General features: G+C 43.5%; 1 protein-coding gene across 12 annotated transcripts in view; it reads right to left on the bottom strand.

Moving 5' to 3' along the window:
- Positions 1-3,709: 3,709 nt before the first annotated feature.
- ERG (ETS transcription factor ERG) overlaps positions 3,710-26,713 on the bottom strand; it is a 136,397-nt gene continuing 113,393 nt past the window's right edge. For 5 of the 12 annotated variants that reach the window (XM_032101106.1, XM_032101115.1, XM_032101118.1 and 2 more), the window contains 8 exons: positions 21,743-21,894; positions 18,964-19,167; positions 17,980-18,060; positions 15,986-16,057; positions 10,869-10,937; positions 10,475-10,531; positions 8,930-8,977; positions 5,682-6,202 (listed from right to left, as the gene is read on the bottom strand). In XM_032101106.1, the coding sequence (XP_031956997.1) occupies positions 5,682-6,202; positions 8,930-8,977; positions 10,475-10,531; positions 10,869-10,937; positions 15,986-16,057; positions 17,980-18,060; positions 18,964-19,167; positions 21,743-21,894 (1,204 nt within the window). Of the gene's footprint in view, positions 6,203-8,929; positions 8,978-10,474; positions 10,532-10,868; positions 10,938-15,985; positions 16,058-17,979; positions 18,061-18,963; positions 19,168-21,742; positions 21,895-26,713 lie in introns of all 12 variants that reach the window. The other 7 variants (XM_032101108.1, XM_032101109.1, XM_032101114.1 and 4 more) reach the window with 7 other exon arrangements.

Genomic DNA, 26,713 nt, shown 5'->3' with positions numbered 1-26,713 from the left:
CATGAGGGTAAAGAAAAGCGGTCTTTGAAGCCCACTCTTATTGCTGCAGCCCTGTGCCCATGTGTCAGGTGGACAAGGCATCTACACGGCTGTTTTGTGATACAAACTGGGAGTTTTGCAAAAATATATGAAAGAATTGAGTAAAAGACGTGCCTAAAACTTAAAACTGGCCTTTCACATTCTCTTAGAACTGTCTGAAAGCCTAAAAGTGCCACAGCAATCATTTAGTCCAAGCGCTTGTGCCTGTTTAAGAACCCTGTATCCAATCTGGCATCTGGATATGGAATTTGGGGACATGGTTTTGGGGTGACGCTGGTGGTGCTGGGGTGTCAGTGGGAAAGGATGGTCTTGAAGGTCTCTTCCAGCCTGGATGATCCTGCAATCCTGTGATTTTCAGCAGAGCAGATTTGAAGTTTTCTGCGGAGAAAAATGACACCTCCAGCACAAAGAAAATTGGAAATGTATAGGCACTTCTTTGGGGCAGAGTGAGCTGGTGGAACCAAGTGCAGCAAGTTCACCCCAAGAGTTTGGAAAAACCTTCCCAGTGGTCTGCTGGTGGAGACACCTGAGAAAAGGCGGCTTCTTCAGCTCATGAGAAGGAAATTCCAAAGAAAAAGGGACATGGAAATCCATCTTTTAGCTGCTCAAGCTGCTCACATTTCAGCCAGGTGGGACTACAAGTGCATCAGCTGCTTGACTGGGAAGAACAGGCTCCAGTGGGATGGAGGGGCAGTCAAAAAAGTCCTAGATGGGAATGGTTTAGACAGGACAGGGGGGAAAAAAGGAAAAAAACCAAAAGAAAAAGAAGCAGGGCCCATTAACAATTGTCAGAGAAGAAGAGGGATAGGTTTGTGAAGTGGAATATGTCTAAGCTTGGCAAACGCCCAGTCAAAGGGAGCGTGATAACAAACTACAAATATTTGGAAAGCCGTAAGCACTGAGGCAGGCGAGGAACTCCGGAGGGTGATGCATGGGGAGTGCAGTCAGAAGGAACTGCAAAATACAAAAATGGCAGGAAAACATAAAAAAAACAACCTCTCTTTGACAATGAGATGTGTTGGGCTCTGTGTTACGGGATTAGGTGGAAATATGGAAATACCCTGGAATGGAGACCTTTTCAAAGGAGAAGGTTAAGGAAACATCAGTGAGTGTACAGAAGAAAATAGTTCTGTTACAGTGAGGGGGATGGATGGGGTTTCCCAAGCAGAATTCCTCGCTGCTTCCAGGACTGTGCACAGAAAATCATTCTGCCCTTAGGTTTTTCTAAAATATATGTGGACCAATATTCTGGCACGCAACCCCAAAATTTTCTGAGCCTGGTTTTGAGAAGTCCTCACTCCAGTGATTTAAAAGGACATCTCAGGGCAATTCCTGGCCTAAGAACCCTGGGTGTTTTATTAGTTTTCTTGAAAATATGTGCCCTTTTCAAAAAATGCTGGGAAGGGAGCCGACAAGAAAGATGGAGAGGGACATTTTACAAGAGCCTGGAGTGCCAGGACAAGGAGGAACGGCTTCAAACTGCCAGAGGGCAGGGCTAGATGGAATATTACGAAGAAATTGCTCCCTGGGAGGGTGGGCAGGCCCTGGCACAGGGTGCCCAGAGCAGCTGGGGCTGCCCCTGGATCCCTGGAAGTGTCCAAGGTCAGGCTGGACACTGGGGCTTGGAGCAGCCTGGGATAGTGGAAGGTGTCCCTGTTGGAACCTTTATTTCCCTTCCAACCCAAACCATTCTGTGATGCTATGAAATTAAATTTTGAAACAATTCCCCACATTCCAGTTGGCCCAATATCCTCATTAACCAACTCAAAATATCCTCATTTACCTTTCTTCAAGCACAGCTCATGCTGGGTCATGCTCTGAGGTCCTTCCAGCTGCCAGTGCCTCCAAGGAGAGGTCACAGCACCCCAGGGACAGCAGCAGAGCCAGGACACTTGGGAGGATGCAGGCAGGATCTGCTGCGAAGATATCCAAGTGCTCCCACCACTGCCCAGAGAGGGAATGAAGAATTTATGTTGCATCAGGAGGTAAAATTCAGTCAGGAATTAACTGAACCTTGTGGATGGATGAGGTGCCCTTCTGACTAACCAGAAATTCAGGTCACCAGAGACTATTCCTTTGGTGCGACCAAAACTTGAGATCATGGGCTCACCAATCTATAATATAGGTAAAGTGGGTGGGTTTTTTACCCTTAATACATTTGTAATTAGAAATTTATTTTAAAATTATATCTTATCTGGGGCAAGAAACAGTCTGAGATAGAAAAATTTGCAGAAGAGAAGTCTAAATCCCTGATGATCCCAGTGTTTCTGTGGGCAGTTAGAAAGGCTTGTGGAATGTGAGGTACCAAACATGCACTCTTCAGAACACTGCGTAAAGTCTGCAGCTTGGCCAACAATTGACTTTAAAAGAAACTCTAACTTAAATAAAGGGCCAAAGTTATCAATATTGTCGACTTGTGCAAATGTGGGCTCATCAGGACCGTGTTGTCCAGGTGCTAAATGGCAGAGAAGGTCCAGCCAAGGTCTTGGGGTTTGTCCGTGCCTCTTTATGAACATCTCTCATGGTTTGGACACGGAGTTCCTCAGCTCTGGCTGATCTGGGCTCATCCCTTGTCATGGTCACAGGGAGACCCTACAAATAATCCCAGTGCAGCAGTAGTAGGGTCCCTCCATCCTTCACTACCTTCTTGCAAAATCCGTGTTTTCCAAGGCTCCTGGAAGGCAGTGAAGGAAGGCGTAGCTCTACAGTGGGTGACCATGGCTCACCAGTGAGCCTCCTGTGGCCAGCTCGAGGATTTTCTCTTCACACGAGGGGACTCCATCAGGCCATCTGCTGTGGCTCCATCCCTGTGCCAGGATGAGGACCCCAATGCCAGGATGTTGCTCCCATTGCACAGGACAGCAGCCAGGCAGCACAATCTGGAAATCCTGCAGGCAGCCCCACGAGCACTGGGGATGCTTTGGAGGCCTCCAGGCACGTCCTTGCCAATCTAAACAAAGACCGTATTTAAATCTGGATTTTTAGGGTTTAATTAAAAGCGGGTTCAAAAATGCACTTACCATTTTGGGTTGGAAGCACACATGAAGCAGATAGTGGGGATCTGTAGATTTATTTCCACTGAAAGGCAAATCATTATAGTCACCACGTAGGTGTGCCTGCCATAACTCCATAACTTTCTAGAACAGTGACTAACCTTTCCCATGAGTTCTTTTCTTCTTTTTTGATATACAGACTTACAGTGCTTATTTCCCTGCTCAGGTCTCACATACTGGTAACACAATCCTGTGCTTATAAACTGCCACCCAGACACCCCTAACACAGGGGCCTGGTGAGTTGGCTCCCATTGCTCTCCAAAAAACGGATATGCAGAACATTTCCTATAAAACCTAAAACCACACCCCTTTTGTCTGGGAAAAAAGAGACAAAAGAACAGCAAAAAGGAGGGATACAGAGGGCTGAGCTGTCTGGGATTCCTGCAGCAAACACTGTGGAGAGCCGCTCATAAATGTCAGGGCTGATTTTCCAGACCATTTCTTCAGATGGTGTTGGGAAAGAATGGAGTGATGCCAGTTCTGGAGCCCAGGGTACAGAGTGGGAAGCCTCTGAAGCTAGAAGAGAAAAATAAAAACTCCTGCCCTTTGTAAACAGCCAGGATGGACTGCCATGACAAATGAACAAGCTGCCATACACTCCATTCCAAAGCAGGGAATAATGGAAATTATTCATTATTCACTTTATTTACTAATAATGATACTGAATGTATTAAGGGCAAGGGGGCATGGTAATTCAACACGATTCAGGAGGAAGATACATCTCAGGTTGAGATTTTGCAGCATAACGTGATGGCAACAAAAGATAATTTCTGAGTATCAATACTCTTCCTTAGAGGCCTCCCTTAGGCTTCATTTCCAGTCTTGGGCATGGAGCTGTCGATGAATTAATTGGGATTAACTGGGGAGAAGCTCAGCACAGGAATGGCAAGGCACTGTTAAAGAAGGGCTGGATGTGTTTTAGCAGAACTAATAAAGAAGATACACAGCACCTGTGCACTTCAAACTTAGGCTGTTTGCTCCTGCATTTTCACAACCCAAAAATCCTGGCCTATTTTAACCTGGCGAGTAGCAGATCTGACATGGGTGTCCCACACAGGAAATGCAAATACAAATGCAAACCACAGTGTCAATCTGAATTGCCATGCTAGGCCAAGCTTATTTTATTACATACATTCTGCAATCTAAGGACTAATATGTTCATAATGTAAACATTAAGCATACAGAGTTAAAATTCAAGGCCACGATAGTTTTTTGGATTGTCCCTTTTTTTGTGTGTGTGTGTGTGTGTCTTTGGTTGGCCGAGATCAACTCGTAGTGTATAAATGCATAAGTTATATAATAATTATATAAAAAGGAAAAAAAAAATAACACTGAACTTGTATACTTCATTCTGACAAACGCACAGCGTTCGCGACTCGATAAGAAAAACTGGCGCCCGCCTAACAAAAATACTCAGGTGATTTCTGATTTTGGCAGTCAAGGGTTGTCTCTTGCTCTAACCAATAGAAAACAAACTCCCTTAGTAATGATGAGGTTCTAACTGGTAACTTTTAAATATCAAACACAATTCCAGTTTTGCTTTTTTTTTTTTCTTCCCTAAAAAAAAAAAAAAAAGATGCATATTCTGATTTCTCGCTTCTTCTGCTTTTCCCTTTTTACCACTTTTTATTACTACTGAATCAAGTCTGTTCCTCCTGAAATACTGGGAATGGTATAATACTGAGCAATATGTTTCACAAGTCCGAACAAGTGTTTCTTCATAGTCCCAACACTACAAAGTTTTCAGTCTTTTCAGTCTCTACTGGTCAAGAAGTTTCTTTCCTCCCCTTCTCACCACCTTCATCCTCCTCTTTCTCCTTCCTGCTTCCTCTGTCAGGTGCAGGCCACTGATCTACAATCATACACTTGCCCTCCAGCACATTCTCATTTCCCACGTTTGGCTCAGGGTTCCTGTAAAACTGCCAAGGAATCTGAAAGTTTGGGTTGTCTTCACAGTTTGAGCAGCTGATTCACTCTGATGAATGGATCTCATTTCATTTTACCTACACCGCTGCAGTTCTATTCCAAACCAGCTTCCACACTAACCAGTCTCTTTCCGTTGATATGTTTCTATTTTTTAAATACAGATAGGCTTTTTATTCCTTTCTTTTTTTCCCTTTTCCCTCTCTTTTGTAATGATCCATATACTGTATGTTAGGTCACTATAGACTTATCCTTATATTGCTGTAGTATAGTCCCAGTTTTGCACTAGCATGATACCAAACTTTACACACAAGCTTATCAACTTTTTAAGACCACCAGCTTCCATAGGTTTTCCTTATCATTTCATGCTTCTACCTACAATAGTCTATTGTTATTTGGTCCACAGAGTCGATGCCCATATACATTACATTTTAGTATCTTAATACTTCTTGGATATTTCCTTTTAAATCCCTACTACAAAGAGTCTTTTTGACATCTATTTTTAATGTGTTTTTTGGTGTTTTTTTTTCTCCCAGCCAAACCTTCACTTGTCTCTTTAGGCACTTTTAATTCGAGTACTCCAACAGAGTTCATTGCGATTCCTCAGGGACCGAATCCCCGTGAGAAGCGTCTTTGCTTCGCCTGGCGTGTATTTTCCCACCCCACTTAGTAGTAGGTGCCAAGATGAGAAGGCATATGAGCAGCTGGCAGCCTGGTGTTGGGGTAGATCCCTCCAGTCGGCGAATTCCAGTACGGATTGGGGGCAGCAAAAAAGCTGGAGGATGTTACGGGCAAGGCAGGGGGGTGGGGAGCTACAAAGTTCATCTTCTGCGGGTGCGCGTGGTACGAGCTCATGTAGGGCAGGTCTGACGGGTATTTGTACATGGACGACTCCGGGGGGTGAGGCTGCAGGGCCTGGGCGATGCCGTGGAAGTCGAATTTGTAGGCGTAGCGCTTGCCGTGCACCTTGGTCATGATGTTCTTGTCGTAGTAGTAGCGCAGGGCGCGGCTGAGCTTGTCGTAGTTCATGTTGGGCTTGCTCTTGCGCTCGCCCCAGCGCCGCGCCACCTCGTCGGGGTCCGTCATCTTGAACTCGCCGTTGGTGCCCTCCCAGGTGATGCAGTTGGAGTTGGAGCTGTCTGACAGCAGCTCCAGCAGGAACTGCCACAGCTGGATCTGCCCGCTCCCTGCGGGGAGGAACAGAGCAGGAATGTCAGGGGGGGCATTAATAATGTCAAGGCATCAGTCCTGCAGGCTCTCCCCAAGGACCCCATTAGGAAATGTTGTGATGTCGCCTCCTAATTCTTACTATTAACCAGTCCCCCTCCTCCCAGGACCGTCTCACGAAACCCTAAAGAGCAGCGATAATTGTAATGTGTCGTGCTTTCCCTCATGTGAGTGGCAGAATGCTATTCCATGGAGCTTTAATTGTTACCTAATGTCATTCAGCGCAGACAATTGATGGGGAAATAATACAGCGCTCATTTAGGAAACTAATCTCTAAAGTTCAGCACAAACAGCTTTCACTTGCGTAACATTCTGCTTGTTCTCACAGCATTATGTTGTAACTAAATGTTCTCTGCTATGGAATGAGCCCACACAAAATGGAGAAGTTTAGAGCAAGCTGGGCCTGTGCCAAACCATATCATCCCTTTGCAGCATTTGGGGAAATGCAGAGCGGAAACTTATTAGCTTGCTGTTGCACTGCATACAACCAGAGGGCAAAACAATGGCAAGAACAGTGAAAAGGTCCATAAAATACATTCCTGTCATCATTCTGCTTTGAATGAGTTTAAATGATTATTTTACATTAAGACATAAAATGTTGCTGTTGTATTTTTCTCACTCTCCGCCAATTCCACTGCAAAAAGAAAATAGCTAAGTCTGCTGTTAACTTTGCAAAAGTGAGGTAGGGCAACAAAATTTGACCATTTTAGACAAGTGAAAGTAGATTTCCAAGGGCCTTGCCACTGATAGTCATGTTAGAAGCTTAGCATTTCTTAACAAAGCAGCACTGAAATGATGCAAAATGCAGCTGAAGCAGCTTGCGACGCAATCTGTTTCACAAGCACAGTGTCAGCAGAATTTGCCAACCAGCCTGGATGTGCTAACTCTGAACTACATCTCTGACCAGGAATTGGTTGGGTTTCTTTCTTTTTTTTATCCAAACCAGCTTTGTGGGTATAATAAACAAGCTTTTCTTTAGAAAGCTTATAGTAGCAATTACAATATCAAGCTAGAGCAGCATCTGAAACCCATTAGCAGTTTATACTTCAGTGCAACTGAAACCCATATTCATTTAAATTGTATTTATCCAAACTGGCCTTAATGAATTTCTTCTGTTCCATTAACATGCATTAAATAAACAAACAAACAAAAGAATCTGTGGTATGAGCAAGGCATGCAAGTTTTAATACACGAAACATAACAAGAGGATTAGGCTTTGAAAATCAATAAACAGTTCAGCACTGGACAAAACACAAATTTTTGAGTAAGCAATCCAACATATGTTCTAACATAAACACTTGCCTTCCAAATGTAATATATAGTCCTATGAAAATAAATGGTTGCTGTCAATGTCCTTTTAATGAGAGAGTAATTCCACCGATTTATAAACACACAAAACATGTGAAAGCACAGGAATGATGGCATGGAGGAATTCCATATCCAAATGTTAAAAAAGCATCCCAATCCAGATCGTGTTAGTAATGAAGTCTACCAAATGGACACTTGATAAAATTTGAAAAGCCATGATTTATGAACAAATTAAAGGGATGTAGGCCCCCACTTCCAGTTAAGACCAGTGTTGCCTGGAATCCCCCACTGCCTCAGGCCATTTGGAAAATCCTACCCTTAACACATACTTAATTACTTTCCTTCCACACAAAACTGTTTAGAAAGTCAGCTAATCTAGAACTGTGCTCAATGTCACCTGGGAGAAAGTGAAAGGAAATGGATCAGCATTTTGCCAGTTTCAGGCCTTGAAAAGCCATAGGTTGTTGTAAAAAGAACCACCGTCACTGGGGGCTGAGGAGATCCGTGTGGAACATGGAATGCTCTGCCCTGGGGCTGTCCAGGCAAGGGATGCAAGTGGAACACACAGTGTCAGTCCCTTGTGGTGGCTTGTGGTGTCAATAGCGGTGCTGTACAGCCACAGCGTGGCCTGCAGACTCAGAGCAGTGAAGTCTGCACAATTCCCCATCAGAGCTACTAAATCACCCAGCAGATCCCCTGTCTTCAGCAAAAACATGCTGGTCCGAGGTTGGACTCGATGATCCTTGAGATGTTTCCCAACCTGAATGATTCTGTGAGTCTGTGATTCTCCTCTATGCTACACATCCCCATCCACAATGCACCCTGTTGCCTTCTTGAGGTGGGAGAACATTTTTGAAGTGTTTAACCCAATTATTCTTTGCAAGCAGATTATGCTTTCCTGTTTTTTTTTTTTTTCTTTTTCCTATATATTTCTGCTGGCTTGGGTTATTCATCCCAAAGTTTTATATTCATCAAGGCCAGTATGATACTGTGCTGTGGATTAACAGAATCTGGGACACAGCTGATGAAGATTGGTAAGAGATTTGCACCCTTCTGGAGGGGTAACTGGAGACCAGATGGGGTCTCTTACATCCCTTAACCAAATCTTGATGTTCAGGCAACTGAAGTGAACTCCAGCTTTGAAGGCTAGATTCTTTGGAGGTCCTTTCCAACCTTAATGATTCTAAATTCTTCAGTCCCACCCTTGTGTAATTTAGAAACCTAATTCTGCAACACACTGGGTATCATCAGCTCCCACTAAATCACACTGAAGAGTGGGAAAATCAGTGACATCAACTCCCAGGCCTGGTCTTAAAGCTGAAGTGGGGATACTCAGCAGTAAAAGAAAAGCCACCTACATCAGCAAAACCCCTTCTCACCTGGATTTGCAAGTCGGCTGCTGGTCGGTCCAAGAATCTGATATGGATCTACAAAATTGTGAGAGAAAGATTTAAAATCATTCAACAATGGTGGCAAATACTTCAGGTATTATTGTTCAACCTTGTAATGGGCAGTGTGCACTGCCTGAGGGGACAGCAGGTCCAACACCTAAGCAATTTCCTCTCTCTGCAGGGCAATATTTGCATGTTTTCCTTTCCAACTCCGTGTGCAAGGATATACCTTTGCCTTTTGTTATGTATTAAATGCAGATGTATGTATTCAGAATGTAAGCTTTGTTATGAAGCATTCTGGTGGTGGAATCCCCATCCCTGGAGGTGTCCCAGGAAGGGCTGGAGGTGGCACTCAGTGCTCTGGGCTGGTGACAAGGTGGGCATCGGGCACAGCTGGGACTCGATGAGCCTGTGTCAGCCCCACAATGCCTGTAGCATCTTAGTATTTCCCTCTAGGAACTCCCTCTGGAAATGAAAACTTAGCTTGGGTCTGAAGTCCAACAGGGAAAACAGGAAGGCTGTGACAGCAGGACCAAAGCCAAAGTGATGGGCTGCAAGCACTGAGTGACCCTGTCACTTCTACACCCAACAAGACAATCAGGTTACATTCCTTACACATTTAAATAATCTGTGCAGCTCACACACAGAGCCATTAAATGGCCCTCAGGACTTACATAAATCACCAGTATATTTCTAGGAAGATTCTCGTGGTTGGAAGGCCGGATTAGATAAAACACTGCTTGGGCAAAAATCAGTGTAATACTTCCCAGGCAGTCTGTGCAGGAGTTAATAAGACCTATTCATGCACAGTGTTGTTTAGTTATAACAAAAACCAGAACAATGATTTAAAATCCATGTGATAAAAACTGGCTCAGAGTCTTCTGAGCTAAGAATATCCTCTAAATCTCTTTTATTTCCTCCTTCTAACCTTTTGCTGTTAACAAAAGCCATGACTGACTCAGGACCTTTGTAGTGCTCTCCAGCTACCTGTCCAAAATGCAGCTGAATTTGCAATAAGGGATTAGGTCCCACCCCATGGATTTGCAGCTTTGAAAACACAGAAGGCCCCCATTTTGCTACACCAATACTTTCCAAACCCATAAACTTCTGCTTTCTCCTCAGTTTCCCAACAGACTGAGAATCCCTCTAATATTCCTGTTGTGTTTCAGGAGCCAAATTCAAATGGGTTTCTGTAGGCTGTAATCCATTCCCTTTTTTTGGGCTCATGTACATTTTCCAGCTGTTGGTATTTCAGCTACTGGGGTCTTTTGACATCTCTACCTTCCACCTTTGCACCCACACTGTAGGTAGATTTTTTTAATAGCATTTTCATTCTGCAAGGTTGTCATTGCCTTTAAACATCACATTCATCCCAAATCCAGCTGCAGAGCCAACCCCACACACATCTGGGGTTTTAGTGATCTCCAGCTGGAGGGGTCTGAACCAGATTGTGCAGTCTGGCTGGTAGGTGAGAGCTGCCCTTCTCATCATGTTCAACAAACCCAGGCAGAATGCAAACCAAATGACACCCACCTAACTGAGGACGCTGGTCTTCTGTTTTGGGAACTGTTGAGGATGATGGCTGAGTAGCTGAAAAATGGAAAAAAAAAAAACCCCATGTAGTTATTTTTCCAGTTAGGAAGTTGTTCACCAAACCTGTAAGAGATCCCTAGGCCTGGAACTCCTGCTGGCTCTCTGCCCAGGATAGACACAAGAGGATTTAAAGCTCACAAAAAGCTTTTTAAGGCTCTATGGTGATGGACTTGATGAAGTTTGAGTTAAGGAGGGATGTGGCTGCCCAGTGACATCTCCCAGAATTGCCCCATAAAATTGGCTTTCCAAAAATGCACAGATAAAACCCTCCAGAGCTCCTATAATTCCCTCTGTAGTCTAATCCATGTTTCCCCAGCTGTGCAGATGCTTTTACCTTTTGACTGAGGGCTGGGGTGGGTGTGACTCGTCCATGCTGATCTCCTGGCTTGCTCATAAGGCAAATCTGGGAAGGAAAAGGACACCTATTCATGCAGATATGGCATCAAGTGGTGATGTCCAGAAAGGGTAGGTTTAGGGGGGGGACTCAGGATTTGGAAAATTACTGAAATAGGAAGGCAATTCTTTGTTAAAACCTCCCAAATTCAGCATCTAGCAGTATTTCCTTGTAAGAAGACAGGCTTTAGTTGATTTATTCCTTTCTGCTTCTTGGGACAAGCTCCTTAAATTTACACATCTAAATTTTCATTTCCCTTTCTTTCATTTACTCGTTACTTCTATTTTATTTCAGTGCTTTAGCATATAAAAAAAATGAGAAAACTAAACCATAAAAGCTTTCTTCATAAAGCAAATGTAGTAAATTCAAATGTTTGGCTTACCCTTAGAAATCTTTGGCAGTTTCCTGTGCTTTTCCACGGCTGACTTTAACACATTAGCTAAAATTACTGCCAAAATCAGAGACTTATGGAACTTCCAGGATCTCAGGAAGGTAGCAGTGCCCACCTGGTGGAACTAAGTTGGTGCAGATGTCTTGACTCTCAACACTACTTGTGCTTTATTTCAGAGTTCATGTTTGGAAATGAGACCAGTTAGGAAGCAAGGAAACAACCCCAGACTGGCTCTGTGCAAGGCAGGTCTGCCCCTTTCCAAGCACTGGGAGAAGCAGCATTGCATGGAAATAAAGTGTAAAGTCTGAAATGCATAACCAAATGGCCTTTAATTTATTTGGTCTGTTTGGCCTGCCAGCATTTCCACCTCCCAGAACCCTGCACTTCAAAACCTCCGCTTTTGCTGAGATTTGCAACTGGTCTTTGTACTGCATTTTCATCATGAGTAACCTTGTATCCCTGATTTCTTGGGAACTAGTCCACAGCCTCAGAGAAAATCATGTGCATTGTGCAGGTGCTCATCTCTGAGGAGAGCTCTGGTGTACAGGTGAATCACTGTGACCTGCAGGTGTCCTGCCCAGGCTGAGATCAACACTGCTGTTTACTCAGAGACTTTACCACCTGGCAAAAAAATTCCAGAATTACTCTGGTCGTAATTCCAGTGGGTTCTGAGTTCTGTCTGTACAGAGGGGGCTCAGCTGTGGGAGGCTTGCATGTCTCTTGTCCAGTCCTGCCAGTTCCATGGCAGCTTCTCCATGGTAGGTTCTCCACCTCCTCTCTAGATTCCCTTGCCAGGCAGATTCTGGTGACATGAAGAACCTATTTTTCCCTCCAGTTTTTCCATTCTCTGCCCAGAAAGATGCTGTCCCAACCACAACTCCACTCACAATCTCATCTCCTTTCTCCTTTCTCCTGTCTCCTTTCTCCCTTCTCCTCCCCCCCTTTCTCCTATTTTTGGATCTCCAAACTATCAGACACCTGTGCCCTGAGAGGACTGGGAGATGCTGTGTGTGCTTGTACTTGGTGGCACTTGAAACACATTTGGTACAAATTCAGTACAGTGAGAAAGATGCTTTGCCTTTTAACTCAACACATCACAAGATGATCTTTTGACTATGCCCTCTCCATGAAAAGAAAAATCCATTTATCAGCTTTTCTTGAAATAGAGCAAAGTTCCAGCTTCGTTCTTAGTTCAGCATCGTGCCTTGATAAACACGTTGTTATTCCAGATAAGTAGATCTGTTCTTGTCCATGAGATATCAGCACAACGTGTCCTTATCTTGGACAGATCGCTGATGGGAATGCTCCTGTTTGGAGAGACAAACCCCAACCAGGTGTCCTTGAGCTCCTGAGAGCCTCATTGTGTTACTGTCACTGAAACCCCGTGTTCTGTTGTAAAGGTGACTGGAGAAACCCTCCTTTGTCACTGCAAGCCCTGCTCATTTCCCATTTTCTATTGTAGTGCCTTAACAATGGCAGTGCTTAATTACTCTCTCCAGAACTGCACCCCAGGATTTGGCTGATTCCCACTGAACATTATTTATTCCCCCTCCCTCCTCATTTTTGACCTTTTTCATGTCATCAAGTGATTGTCCCCAGGGTCTGCTTTTGCTCTCACATGAACAGTGCTTTGTTATGGGAAAGCTTCTTTGCAGTCTGGTTGAAATGTGACATTTAACTCAAAGAAAAGCCACAGAATAAGCCAACAAAACAGTTTCCTGAAAGAAAAACTGAATTTTTGCAAAAACCCCCCTTTTTTTTCTGAATAAAATTCTGACTTTCAAGACATCCATCAACTTTCAATTGTAAAAGATAAAATAAAACAATGCTTCCAAAATCACTACAGTTTTTTGTAGAAAATGTTTAGTTCTGCACAGAACAGAGACACCCTAAAACCAAACTGCAATTCCACAAGTAATTGTGGGAACACAGAAAGATGTTGACACAAAGCATTTTGTTTCCTGAGTGTCATTTTAAATGTGAGTTAGGTAAAAAAACTGAAGTGAAGGAGCTCCCCATGTCTGACATGTGCTTTAGGACCTTCTCCTCTAGAGAAAATTAACATTTTATTTCTCCATCACACAGAGGATGGAAGAAATACTGAAATCATGGACCTTGTCAGGGAACAAAAAATCCCAATTTTCATTCAAGTCCAGTGGAAAATAGACTCATTCCAGCCTTTGCCTCAAATCCTCTCAACTGGCATAGCTTTTCTTGCAGGACACCAGGTCCCTCTGGCCTTATGTTACATGTTCACTTCTGCTGGGAATTACTGAGAGTTTGGGGCCTCTGGATTTTTGTTTGGTAATTGTTTCTATAGTTCTGCTTTGTTTTCTCATCCCTATTTATGCTGGCATTCCCCAGTGCCACTGAGAGCTCCTGGGTGCCACAGTCTGCTTTAATGCTCCATGAAAATGTCTAATTTATTTGGAATATCCCTTCTTCTTAAACTGACACTAAGCAGGTGCTCTGTGACACTCTTTAATTTGATAATTATATCATGTTTCCTCAACCCCAGACCGTGACTTGAACAATTTCAAACCTCTGTATCTCTCAACATGCTCCAAAGATTTTTCCATATTCCCATGGCTTTCCCAGGCATTTCTAAGCACCTCCAAATTCAGCAGAGAGCCTTTTTGATAAGGGATGATTGACACAGCCTTCCATGCAAGGCCACACTTCTGGGGTATTTAATGGCACAGCCACATTTCCCATGTGGCTCTCCACCGTGGTTCTTCATTTGTTCACATTTTCCACTCTGGCCCACGAGCAGAGCAGTGGCTGTCACTGTGCCATAAATAAAGATGACTGTGTTAAGTTGCTCCTTCATGAGTGAAGGGGGCTCATTTGGAATCAGTAAGATATGCAAATAACTTGTGCCCTGTGCTGCATTTCTCAACTTGTATTTTCAGCTGTTAACATATTGCCAAGTGGTTTCTCCCTAATGAGCTTCCTGGGCACCTGGACAGGAATGCCTTAGAGGAATCTCTGGGTTTTAGTAACAACAGAATCACAGAATCACAGGATGGGTTGGGTTGGAAAGGACCTTAAGGATCATCTTGTTCCACCCCCCTGCCATGGGCAGGGACACCTCCCACTGTGCCAGGCTGCTCCAAGCCCCAATGTCCAGCCTGGCCTTGGGCACTGCCAGGGATCCAGGGGCAGCCCCAGCTGCTCTGGGCACCCTGTGCCAGGGCCTGCCCACCCTGCCAGGGAACAATTCCTGCCCAATCTCCCATCCAGCCCTGCCCTCTGGCACTGGGAAGCCATTCCCCCTTGTCCTGGCCCTCCAGCCCTTGGGAATTGTCTCTCTCCAGCTTTCCTGCAGCTCCTTCAGGCCACACTGAGCTCAGCCCAAAGCTTCTCCTCTCCAGGCTTAACAATCCCAACTTAACTTAAGATGTCCATTATTGGTGATGGGCTAATTAAGCAGTTCTTGATTTGTTTCTTATGATAGGTTGATTTAAATTCTACTGTAAACAGTTGTGGGGCATTCTGGTAAATGCCTTATGAAAGCCAAATTGTATGCATTGGATCAGAAGTTCCCTTTTTAGCCACTAATATAAACAAACAAATCTAGCAGGGTTTGATTTCCAAGGATCCAAACAGGTTGAATTTGTTGATGTAATTGCCTGGTAGTTGTTTCCTTATGTCTCTTTTCTAATTATCACTTAACAAATCTACAGACATGATTTACACATGAGTACAAGTGTATATAAAATGGTTATCTGTATGTACCCTCCTGGATTCTACCCTAGAGCACAGATAAAATAATTGCTATTCAAAACCCCTCTTTTTAATGTGAGAATGTATCTTTGGACCAGAGCTCAGCCAATTCCAGTGCATGTCCCTTCAGAACACTTGGATTTATGCCTCTGGCTCAGTAGTGGATTTCCTTTAAATTTAGTATTTTGCTGTAGCTCCTCCTGATGTCCCTTAGTACTCCGCACTCATTATTGGAAAAGCAAATGTCCAGACGAGGCATTTTTCCAGCATTTTTTGTAGTGATAAAAAGGGTGATAAAAAGAAAATCTTTGGCTTCATAGCCATGTCCTCACCTTCTTTAATTATTCCCACTAGCCTTTCACAAATCACCACATCCACAACATTTTCACAGGCTTCAAAATTTTGAGCATTAAGAACTTCCTTATGTTTTGACTTTACTATTTAAGACTCTTAAACTCACAATCAGATTGTTGTGGGTTTTGCTTGCCTCAAACATAAGTAGAATGTAGATAGCAGGAGAAGCATGTATCCTGCATTTTTAGAGTATTTTTCCACAGTAGACTTCAAATAAAAGGGAATTTTAGCCCCATTTTAAAAACAGACAGCTGAAGGGCATTGATCAGTGACTGTGCTGGGACAATGCAACAGAGCCAGCAAATAGAGCTCAGGTTTCTGATTCCCTGGTGCTTTAAAAAGTTGATACATTTGCTTCAAAGACAGAGATTTGTGGAAGAAATGGACTTATTAAACTGCTCTCTTTAATTCTTTCACTCTACACAATTACATGGACACACATATATGTGATATAGGTATATAATGTGTGGGTTCCAAATAGAGCCTTGTATTTATGAAAGGGGAGTTGAAGGAGGAAAAGAATGAGATATTTCAAGAGATGAAATGAGTAAGATCACAGCACACAAAACGTGGTCATTGTTCATACCTGGCCTGGTTGTAATTCTTTGTGTTGCTTCTGGATAAACTGATGTGTTTGGAAAAATAAAAGTGGCACCTCCTGAAGAGAAAGAAAAGGACATAACACCTAAAGATTCATTTCCACAGTCCCTAAATCCACCAACGTTTTCCCTCCTGTAGTGTGAATGAATGGAGACTTGGAACAACTAATTTCTGCCTTAGGACTGTTATATAAAAAGTTCATTCTAATAATCTTTACATCTATGTAAATCCATTCAAATTACTGGATAAAAGTCTGTGAAAAATTTGTTTTAAGGAAGGAGTCTTGTCAAGTTCAGGAAATCCCCTCTACCTCAACCACCTCCACCTGGGCAGGTGGATTTGTATCCTCTGAAATAAAACCTCTTTGCCTTCATTAGTGAATTCCCAGAAAGGTACACATTTTCAACAGAGACTTTTGGGTCAGACCCTCAGAAATCTCATTAATCTTCCTCAGAGCGAAAAAATGAAAAATATTGAGCTTGATGTAGGAAATAGAATCTCCCTTTTCTCAGGCATTGAAATTGCTTTGACTTCACCAATGGACTTCTAATGACCCTCTCCAGGAACATGAAAAAGGTCAATTACTGCTGATTTCAAGAACTTTTTTTCTAGCTCTTTTGTGGTCCACTGAAAATTGAAACAACTAATTTTTCCGTATGCTGATGATCAGCACGGTATTATTCACACTCCCCAATGACAGATAACCTCATTTTGGTGAAATGAATTTCAGAATATCATTGTCAGTGCACACATAGAGAAAAAGATAACACACAGAACTGCTGAACAACACTTGGATATCTGTAAGTGGAAACTGCTTGGCAAATGAGAATCCCAAAAGCCAGAGATAGAAAAGACCATCACGTCCATCTATTTTTAAAAAGGGCTTAAATCTTATTCCAAACCACATCAAAGTAAATGGGAAAAATTTTGTTGCCTTTGGTGGGGTTTGCAGTGGGCCTACAGCCCACAGCAGGACTTTGTTTGCCACTATGACCAGTGGCAAACCTCTAATCTCAGGGAAAAATCTTCTAATGCGGTGAATTTTGCTACGAAACTCACTCAGTGAAAAATGAAATAAATTATGAAAGAAGCATTGCAATCCAAGTTTTGTTGTCTTTTTTCTTTTGCATTATCCTTTGTATTATCTTTTTCCTTTCTCATAGAGAATTGTTATTTCTGGTCACTGTAGGTAACTAATACCCTCAGGCATGATCATGCAATATTCCAAACGTCTTTTGTAGGGATATAAACCACATTATTTGTACAGTTCCATGCCATCCTCTGTTGCACAACTGTTAGAGCAAGTTAAAATAGATTCTGAATTATTTTCATAAACATTTCAAGTTGCATCCTGAAAGATAGACAAGGCATGTGTCATCCTCCTACCTACACTCAACACTTTCCTGGGCCACATTAACAGAAGGGTGAATAGCAACAAAAACCATTTTACATTCAGATCAGACTTAGTGGCGATTACAACATCAGACTTAGTGGAAATTCCAGCTCAAGTCCCACACAGCCAGAAAATGAGATGAGCTAACTGCTTAAAGAGCAATTTTATTGATTTACATAATATTTACTGCATGGGAGGGGATACACCCCCATGCCCCAGAGCCCAAACCACTTTTGAGCTCCAAGAAGCTTCTAGGGATCTGTGGAGTAGATCTGACAGTAGAATGAGACAGAAGGACCAAAAAAATCCTCAGGTGAAAGGCACCAAACCTGCAGTTTTATGCTGTGTCAGGGACCCCGTTCTCTTGCAGGACACAAGAAACTTTTGCACCATTTTTGCACCATCTGGCCCTGCGTGATCTCACCTTTTCTCTGTGTGTCTGTGCAGAAAACACACAGACAGCAGGGAGGGGATTCTCTCGTCTCCCTCCTGATTTACCACTTCCATTTTTTAGCAAGCAGCCCATGGAAAGGAATCCTGTGCTTTTAGAAGATGACCTACAGCAGTGGGAGCAGTGCCAGCATTACCTGTGTTTCTAGCATGCATTAACCGTGGAGAGTTTTGTAAGGCCTTATCAACATCATCTGAAGTCAAATGTGGAAGAGGAGCTACAAAACAAAACAAAAAGCAACACCAAAATGTAAAAAAAATCGTGAATTATCTTCTTAAACCATATTTTCCCCTGCCAGGATTGCCTGAATGTGAGTCTATCTAAACAGCCTGCAGTTTGGAGGGAGGTGTGTGGGCTACAGGGTAAATTAGAGCATTCATTTATCTGGTAATCATAATTTATTATTATGAATGCACAAAATTTCTGGCTGGTTATTGACAGTGTGCGTGTGGAGGAGACTGCACCGCACTGGTGTTGCAATGCTTGGTGGTTTTTTCTCTAAAAACCATGTTTGTTTTAACTTCTTTAAACTGACGCAAATTTTTCTCAAGCTTAGGTGAAAGCCCTCAAGCCAGGTAATCCCTAGTCCCTTTTTTCCCATTGAAATTCTAACCATGCACTACAATTAATTTGCATTTGGACTTCAGGGACTGTTCCTTTTTTTCTGTGAATTTACAGAACTTTTTTTATTCAATTCAGTTAAATCTTCCCGATCCTATCCAGAGTACAGCAAACTGCTGCCAGTCCTTAGAATCATGCCTGGAATTCACTTTATGAATCAACGTTTGCACTCTCTTTTAGTTAAAATGGAAAGAAATGAGTATGTGACCAGAAAAAACATTAGCACTGAACCCTACGTGATTTTTCTTCCTGCTGAATATGGTGAGCTTCAACTTGATTTTTCTCTGAGATGGATACATAGAAAAGAGTCCCTAATTCTTCTCTTTGAGAAACATGAGTGAAATTAATGGGAATCTTTCCATCAAACTCATTAGGATTTGGGCTGGGCTCCCTATTATGTTCTTAGGAACAGCAACACTTGCAACAGACACTTGAAAACCCAACTATTCACAGCAATAAATTTAGGATTGACTGCAGACACGACGGAGGACTGGCTTACTCTCTCTGAGGTAGTGTAGGTGTGACAGGAGGATGTCTGCATTGTAGCTGGGGGTGAGCCTCTGGAAGTCATCCTTGGTCATTTTGCAGAGCTCCTTGCCGTCGATGTTCTGGAAGAGCAGGATGTCCACGTCCGGCAGCCCGTACTCCTTCACCGCCCACTCCAGCCACTGGCGCACGTGGTCTGTGCTCCACAGCGTGGGGTCTGCGGGGCCCACAGAGCATAAAATGAGCCAGGGAAGGGGAATTGCTGCAGCACTGGGCCAGTGCAAAATAATCCCCTCTTCACTGACTGCTGGAGGAATTAATTTGGTGTGCTGAGTGCAAGGGAGAACAACTGTGGAGAACTGTGAGCTCTGAGTGTTAACAACAAACCCTGTGCTGCCGAGTGAGCTCCTTCTCCCACTCAGCTCTTCTGCCTCATTGTTTTTAGGCATTTTTAGCCACAGATTAGCAGAGCTTCTGGCCCACTGACAGCACTGCAAGCTGTAGCGGAACAATTTTCAAAACTCTCTGTTCAATCCTTATCTTTATTCAAGTGAAGTTTCCACTCATGTCTGAACGAATCTTTCTTGGGGGTAGGCTAAGTAAGCACTCACAGATTTGGGCAGTTATTTCACAAACTAGGGTGGGCCTCTAGTTAATAATATTAACTACAATATTAAAATACTCTCCATTTTCTTTCCTAGACTGCTGTGTTGTACATTGCTACACCCACATGGGTTTTTACTCAACACCTGAAGTATTGGCAAAACCATGTGGGGACAAAAAGCCCCAAACAGTCCAGATTTCAAGCAAAATGTTTTTTCATGAATCCTTAATTTTAACTTACACTTCTTATTTTTCCTCCAAATTCCTCATTTTCTATTTCTCTCCCATTCTACTCTTCCTTGTTCTTGAGTAAGGAACCAACAACACAAAAGTCCCTCGGCTCCTACCATGAAGAATTTATACTTTTTGCAGAAAAAAGATTAAAGCCAAGGGGAAACAAATTCTTCAGGAGCTCTGCCTTATCATCTTAACGATTCTGTGAGTTTGTGATATCCTCAAACATGGAGGTCAGTTGGCTGTTTCCCATCACAAGAAAATCTGGGACATAAATGACAGCCTAAATAGCTTTTCTATGGCTCAACTTCAGTGCCATTCCCTCTATTTTGACTGCTGTTGAGGCTGGTCTGAAAGAGGTGGAAACCTCCCGAATTCCACCAAAAAACATTTAAAATAATGCCTCCATCTGATATGAAATAAGCAGGAATCTGAAGGGATTCAAGTCTGGTGGTAAATCTTAGGTCTGGATGGGATTTCTCACCTACAGCAGAGAACTCTGAAAACTTCAGTTTGGTCTGAAGTAAACAACCAAACACCAGGAAATTTACCAAAATATTTTGATTATATCTGTATTTTTAAACACTCCTTATTTATGATAAACAGGAAGTTACCACAGCTGGAAATGTGAATTTTTCTTTTTTACTTCTAACTTTACCACATGAACTGCCCACTGCCTATGCAGTAATCAAAAACAACTGATTTTCACCCAATAATTTCTTTAAGTGACCTCAAAACAGCAAGGCTGTGACTGTGACCATCTTCTTCCTTGGAAGTCATTCAAATCCACCTCAAACACACCTCCAGGAATACACTAAATAAAAAATCCCTTGCTGAGCTAACCGTGCTAAGGATTACTAAAAGACTTTAAAAAAAAAAGTGCCAAACACCGGGAAGAAAAATGTTTTAGGAGAACATTCAAAAGTTGTGTATTTCAGTGTTGGCAGGACACTCATTATTCAGAGCATCACTCTCCTGTGTCCAGAACAGAATTGACAATTCCATTGCAGGGGACACTGCAACAGATTTGTCCACACCTTTCTTGACAAATAACTGAAATAATCACAGCTTGCAAAATTGGCCACAGTCAGTACTCTTGCATGTGTAAGCAACTGAAAAACTGTAAGAATATTAAGCAACATGGCAGAGGCAGAAATATTTCAGACAGGCACCTCTCTGCTGGAGAAGAACCAGCAGCAAGGCATTCCCTCCTGGCTGCAGGTGTTGAGTTTACCCTGTGCGTACCCTGTGGTTTAGGAACACCCACAGATGCCATGATGCTTTGACTTGGAAACAGGCATGCTAATTATTCTGCAAAATATTCCAGGTTTGTTTGGAGGACAAAGCAGCCAGAAGTGACAAGAAGGCAGCCTTCTTGTCCCATGAACTGCTGAATCCCACAGCCAAGCCTGCCAAGGCTGACCAAGAATTTCTCAATTGTGCTCTTACATTGCAGTGGAGTTGTCAGTTTGCTTATTAAAATGTTTTATGCTGCCCAGACTCAGGGGATAACCCACATAAAGGCTTTTCATGCCCTGTTTGGTCCCACAGAAATGACTGTGTTTTGGTATTTTCACAGATAACCTTGCTACAGTGATCCTTTCTCTCTCTCCCACACACCCTGTGCCCAGCTTGTCCAAGGGATAAGAAATAGAAGTGGCTCTTCCTTTTGCCCACTTTAGGGTGAAATCCTCCAAAAGGAGCTATAGGAGTCAGATAAGATCTGAGTGCCTTTTATCAGCCCATTCTGCTGCTGAAATGAGAAGAACAGATTGGAGGTGTTCCCACTGTGATCCCTCTCAGCTCATTCTCTCAATAACCCCTAAAAATTACTGCTCTTTTCCTCTTGATCACCTGCCTTGGTAATTTTCTCCAGACCCTCTTAAATAATCTTAGTAGACTGGAGAGAAATGCATCTTTTTTTTAGCATGCCATTTTGGTGTAGAGGGTCTAACCTGCTGGCACAATGACTCTTCGTTCATTGGTCGTCATGTTTGGGGGTGGAACGTGCTTCTCCTCCATGTAGTTTCCATAGTTCATCCCAACACTGTCTGAGCTGCTCACCATCTTCCCTCCTTTTGCCACGCTGCAGTCATCTGGAGAATTCCTAGGCATACAAGAAAGGTGTGCTTCCATTATTATTCCAGTCCTTATTAGTATCACCTGCAGAGAATCACCTGGAATGAAATGGAAAACTGGGAGTCGAGCACCTGGAAACTCAGTACCCCCCACCCAGTGACTCTGCTGATTGCTCCAGTTGTCTAAAATCACCAACCAGGTTCAGTGGACCATATATTGATTTTTATTATCACAGGATCAGGCTCTCAGATCTCTCCAGAAATTATAAACACTAATAATTTAATTCCAGACATGGAATGGAGGTTTGGTCATGAGCTTGTTCAGCCTGGTGGCTGCAAGGAGCTGCAATTTCCCTCTCCAAACATCTCAGAGACAACTGAGAAACACTTAATGCACTTAATTCACATTTTCTGGGGGAAAACTATTCTTCGTTGCCGTTGTCCAAGCAGCCCAAGGCTTGGAGAGCTGCCCACCTCCACTGCCATCATTGTTCCACACTCAGTTGCACTTCATGTCATGCAATGTATTCACATTCCTACGTAAGGCTCACAAAAAAAGGGAACATTTGCCAAAGCCATGATTCAAAATACCACACGCATGACTGGAAAAACCTTTCAGCTCCTGACTAGCTCAGTCTCCATGGTACTGTAGTCAAGACAGGGAAATCTGCAGAGGATCTGCAACCAGACACCTCTTTAATTTTGGTTTTGCTCTCTGAATAGAGTCTTTAGGTTTAACATCCCACAGGGGGTTCCCTAATGGCATTTTAATTGCATCACAGTTTTCTTTCTGGCAGACACAGACATATTTGTCCCTTAATTTAATGTCTACAACGTGTTTCATCAGAGGGAGAAAAATTGTTACAAAAGTCAAAATAAAGAACTCAGCCATGGGGAATACCTTTAAATGTAAGGAGGTTGTTTGGCAAGGGAAGGAGGGTGTTAGCTGGGGCTTGGTTTCTTTAGCAATACCTCATTACTAACAAGCTTTCTTTTAGTCCTGCCATTTAACTCCTGAAATTGTGCCGTGGTCTCACTAAACAAGAGGCAAGTCACAGATTCATGGAATCATGGAATCACAGAGTGGCTTGGGTTGGAAGGGAACTTAAAGATCATCCAGTGCTACCCTTGCCATGGGCAGGGACACCTTCCACTGTCCCAGGCTGCTCCAAGCCCCAATGTCCAGCCTGGCCTTGGGCACTGCCAGGGATCCAGGGGCCTGCCCACCCTCCCAGGGAACAATTCCTGCCCAATCTCCCATCTAACCCTGCCCTCCTTCACTTTAAGGACTTTCCCCCTTGTCCTGTCACTCCATGCCTTGTCCAAAGTCCCTCTCCAGCTCTCCTGGAGCCCCTTTCAGGCCCTGTGACTCAATTGTGTTGACTGCTCAGCACTGCCTTGGCTCAGGAACTAACGCAGTTATAATTCTCACACGTGTGTTTTAAAAAAACATCAAGTACTAAGGAAGCTGAGATACTTAGTGCACATCTTAAATAATAAAAGCAATTTCTTTTCTACCCAGTGGTCCTACTAAGTTTACCCTTCTGTGTTAAGATAGATATTAAAGAAAAAAAATCACCTGCTGATGACTTTCAGTTTAAAAATAAAATATGTCACAAGACGTCGTTCAATGGATGACAAAATCTTCTTTAGGAGAAGGAAGAGGGCCTTGAATGTTGCCTGGAAAATGTTGGCTTAGCACACTTTTTCCAGGATGCCTCTAAACACATCACATATGAAACCTGCCCTGTGTAAAAGCCCTGACACTGCTCTGTCAGCCACAGGACTGAAAAACAACCACGAGGGAAAACACAGTCAGCACCTGCCACTGCGTGGTGGTGAATTCAGCCCTTCCTCTCACAACCAGAGCACTTGGGCAATGTTTTCTCAGGTTTAGTTTTGCTCTCCTACCACACACCACTAAATATAACCTTGGGATGCAGCCTATTTCTGTCCAAACAGAGCTGAGCAAAACAAAGCTGCTTTTTGTTTCAGACAAAAACGCTGAAGAAGAGCTTTTGTGATGACTCCTTGTGAGTGAAATGTTGGCTTCTTCTGCTTCCCTTTCACAAATACAAATGGCATAAATGCATGAGTGAGTCTGCACTTTAAATTATGGATATTTGGGAACATCCTCCACCACCTGCCCTTATACCTGTGCAGATGTGGGCTATGACTCCCCAAAACGGTTCTGTTACAAAGAACTATTTGGCCCATTCACTGAATTTTTAGAAACAGAGAGCTAGCAACATCCTTTAGCTTAACTATTTAATTTTGGGGTTTTTTTTCTGGGGACAGAAACCGGGGATAGAGGGACTCCAAAGTGAAATATCCCATCAGTAGGAGCCTACAGCACTTCTACAGGCAATGGTGCATTAAAACACTCTTGTAAACACTGAGCAGTAAATGATGTGAAAGATCCAGTAGCACACAGCTTTTGGCAATCTGACAGGGCTTCTGAGATGCTTTTCTGATCTGAATATAAACAGACAGGGGTGGGGAAGAAGATCATAAGTAAGTCATAACTTTTCATTAAAATCCAGAAGCAGATGGTCAAGGGTTTTGTCCCTTCAGCTCGCTAGGTGGACAAGCAAATCCCCCATCCATCAAATCTCCTAAGACCACGCTTAATTTCAGGCACGGAATCAGCTCTGTGGGATTTAACAGGACTACTCAAATTGAGTGTGTGCCCTAAACCACCGAGCCAGGGCTTAACTCAACTGCCTGGAACAAACTTCTACAGTACAGAAAGCAAAACTGAAAACGCAAGCAGACGCAAGAAAATGGTGTTTCTAGTGCCCAGAACAACAAGAGAGTGATTGTCTACAAAGGGGTTTTTTTTAGGACTTTCTGTGAGTCTGCTTTATTTCTGAACCACTGGGGGAGCAGGGTGGAAAAGCAGCTTTTGGAAAGTGTGCCCAGAGTGAAGGGTGCAGCTCTGCAGTGAGTCATCCCCAGCTCCAGGTCTGAAATGAAACCAGAGGTGTTTTTCTTCACGGCTGCCTGTTATTTTTGCCCTTTGTAAATATACTGTTACACCTGGAATTCACAAAAAAAAAAAAAAAAAATTAAAAAGAGGTAAGACTACACACAATCATGGTACCCAAGAACACTTTGTCCAGTCTTGAGCTGATAAATGTCTGCTGAGAAAGTATTTTCTCCTTGGACCTTGAAAGCCTCACCTTTATACCGGGTTACTCAAAATCGAGCTGATTTGATGGTTAAATTTATCACCCACTCCTACCAAAGCTGATTGAAGTTTTGCCAGCCATTGACTCTGATGAAAGCAGATGTAAGTTCATAAATAAGTGCATGAAACACACTTTTTCCTTTCCACTATGCTACTATTTTCCCCATGTGACATAAAACACCTGTGTTGTGTCCAAGTGCAAGGTGTCAGAGAAATTCAGATTAGGAATCAGCAAAACCCTACATATGTCATTCCTGTAGTATAAACTCCTCTACTTAATATTTCTGAGTTTCAGAGGAAAATAAACGAGAAAAAATGTATTCTCCAAATATCTACATGTCTTCAGAAGTTTATTTAATAAGCACAGCTTGGATTACAGAGGCTGCTACAAGGTCAGCTCATACCGAGGGCATTGCAAAGCTTGCTCAGCCTCATCCTCATTCACTGCAGCCTGCTCACGTTGTAGTGAATTCGGTCAGTGCTGCCTCCCCAAAGAGTTTGTCACCGAAAAGAAGAAGAAAAACCTGAAACTTCCCTGAGATTCGTTACTCTGAGATACAGTGGGGATAGCCAGACCTTCCCTGGTGAGAAGGAGCCTGTGCTGAGACTCTGAAAAGCACTTCCAGGGGTGATTTCAGAGGCATCAACACTTCTCAGAGAATCCCAGAATGGTTTGGGTTGGAAGGGAACTTAAAGATCACCTTGTTCCACCCCCCTGCCATGGGCAGGGACACCTCCCACTGTGCCAGGCTGCTCCAAGCCCCAATGTCCAGCCTGGCCTTGGGCACTGCCAGGGATCCAGGGGCAGCCCCAGCTGCTCTGGGCACCCTGTGCCAGGGCCTGCCCACCCTCCCAGGGAACAATTCCTGCCCAATGTCCAATTGAAACCTAAAATTTTTCCGTTTGAAGCCATTCCCTGGGTCCTGGCCCTCCAGTCCTTGGGAATTGTCTCTCTCCAGGTTTCCTGCAGCTCCTTCAGGCCCTGCAAGGCCACACTGAGCTCAGCCCAAAGCTTCTCCTCTCCAGGCTGAACAATCCCAGCTCTCGCAGCCTTTCCTCCCAGCAGAGCTGCTCCATCCCTCTGCTCATCCTGGTGCCTCCTCTGGACTCCCTTCCAAGACTTCTTGTGAGAGCAAAATTTCCCACAGAGAAGTCCAGCACAAGTGAGGCATGAAAATGCCAGAAAACTCACACTGGTCAAAATCTCCCTGGGGTGCTCCCACAGGCTCCTGCCCCACTGCTCAGTGTACTGGGCTGGGGAGCTGTACACAAAGAAGTAAATAAATGGGTGAGTAAGTAACTGGAAAAGGGATGGCCAGGGTGGGAACAAGCTGCCAGGTCTGTGGAAGGCAGGGAAGTCCCTCAGAAACACACCACTGGCTAAAGCTGCTTGAACTGCTGCTGAAGCCACGGCTAATCTTTGCTATAAGGTGTCAAAAGCAGCCCTAAGAAGACAAAAGAAAAGAAAAAAGAAAACTGTAGCCTCCCCTGGGCTACTCAAGTCATGGCACTGCTCTGCTCCATGTAGGGCTTTGCATGGTCCAGCAGCCCCAACAGGCCATGGCCATGGAGAGGAGGGAAGGGGGCATCCCCCTGCGAACAGAGCACCCAAAACAGGGGCAAACACCTCTGTGTGGGGTGCCCTGGGCTTGGTGGGT

Source organism: Corvus moneduloides, chromosome 2, assembly GCF_009650955.1.
Source record: "Corvus moneduloides isolate bCorMon1 chromosome 2, bCorMon1.pri, whole genome shotgun sequence".
NCBI classification, from domain to species: Eukaryota; Metazoa; Chordata; class Aves; order Passeriformes; family Corvidae; genus Corvus; species Corvus moneduloides.
The sequence above is the reverse complement of the archived record's forward strand: the minus strand, read 5'-3'. Positions and strand labels throughout refer to the sequence as shown.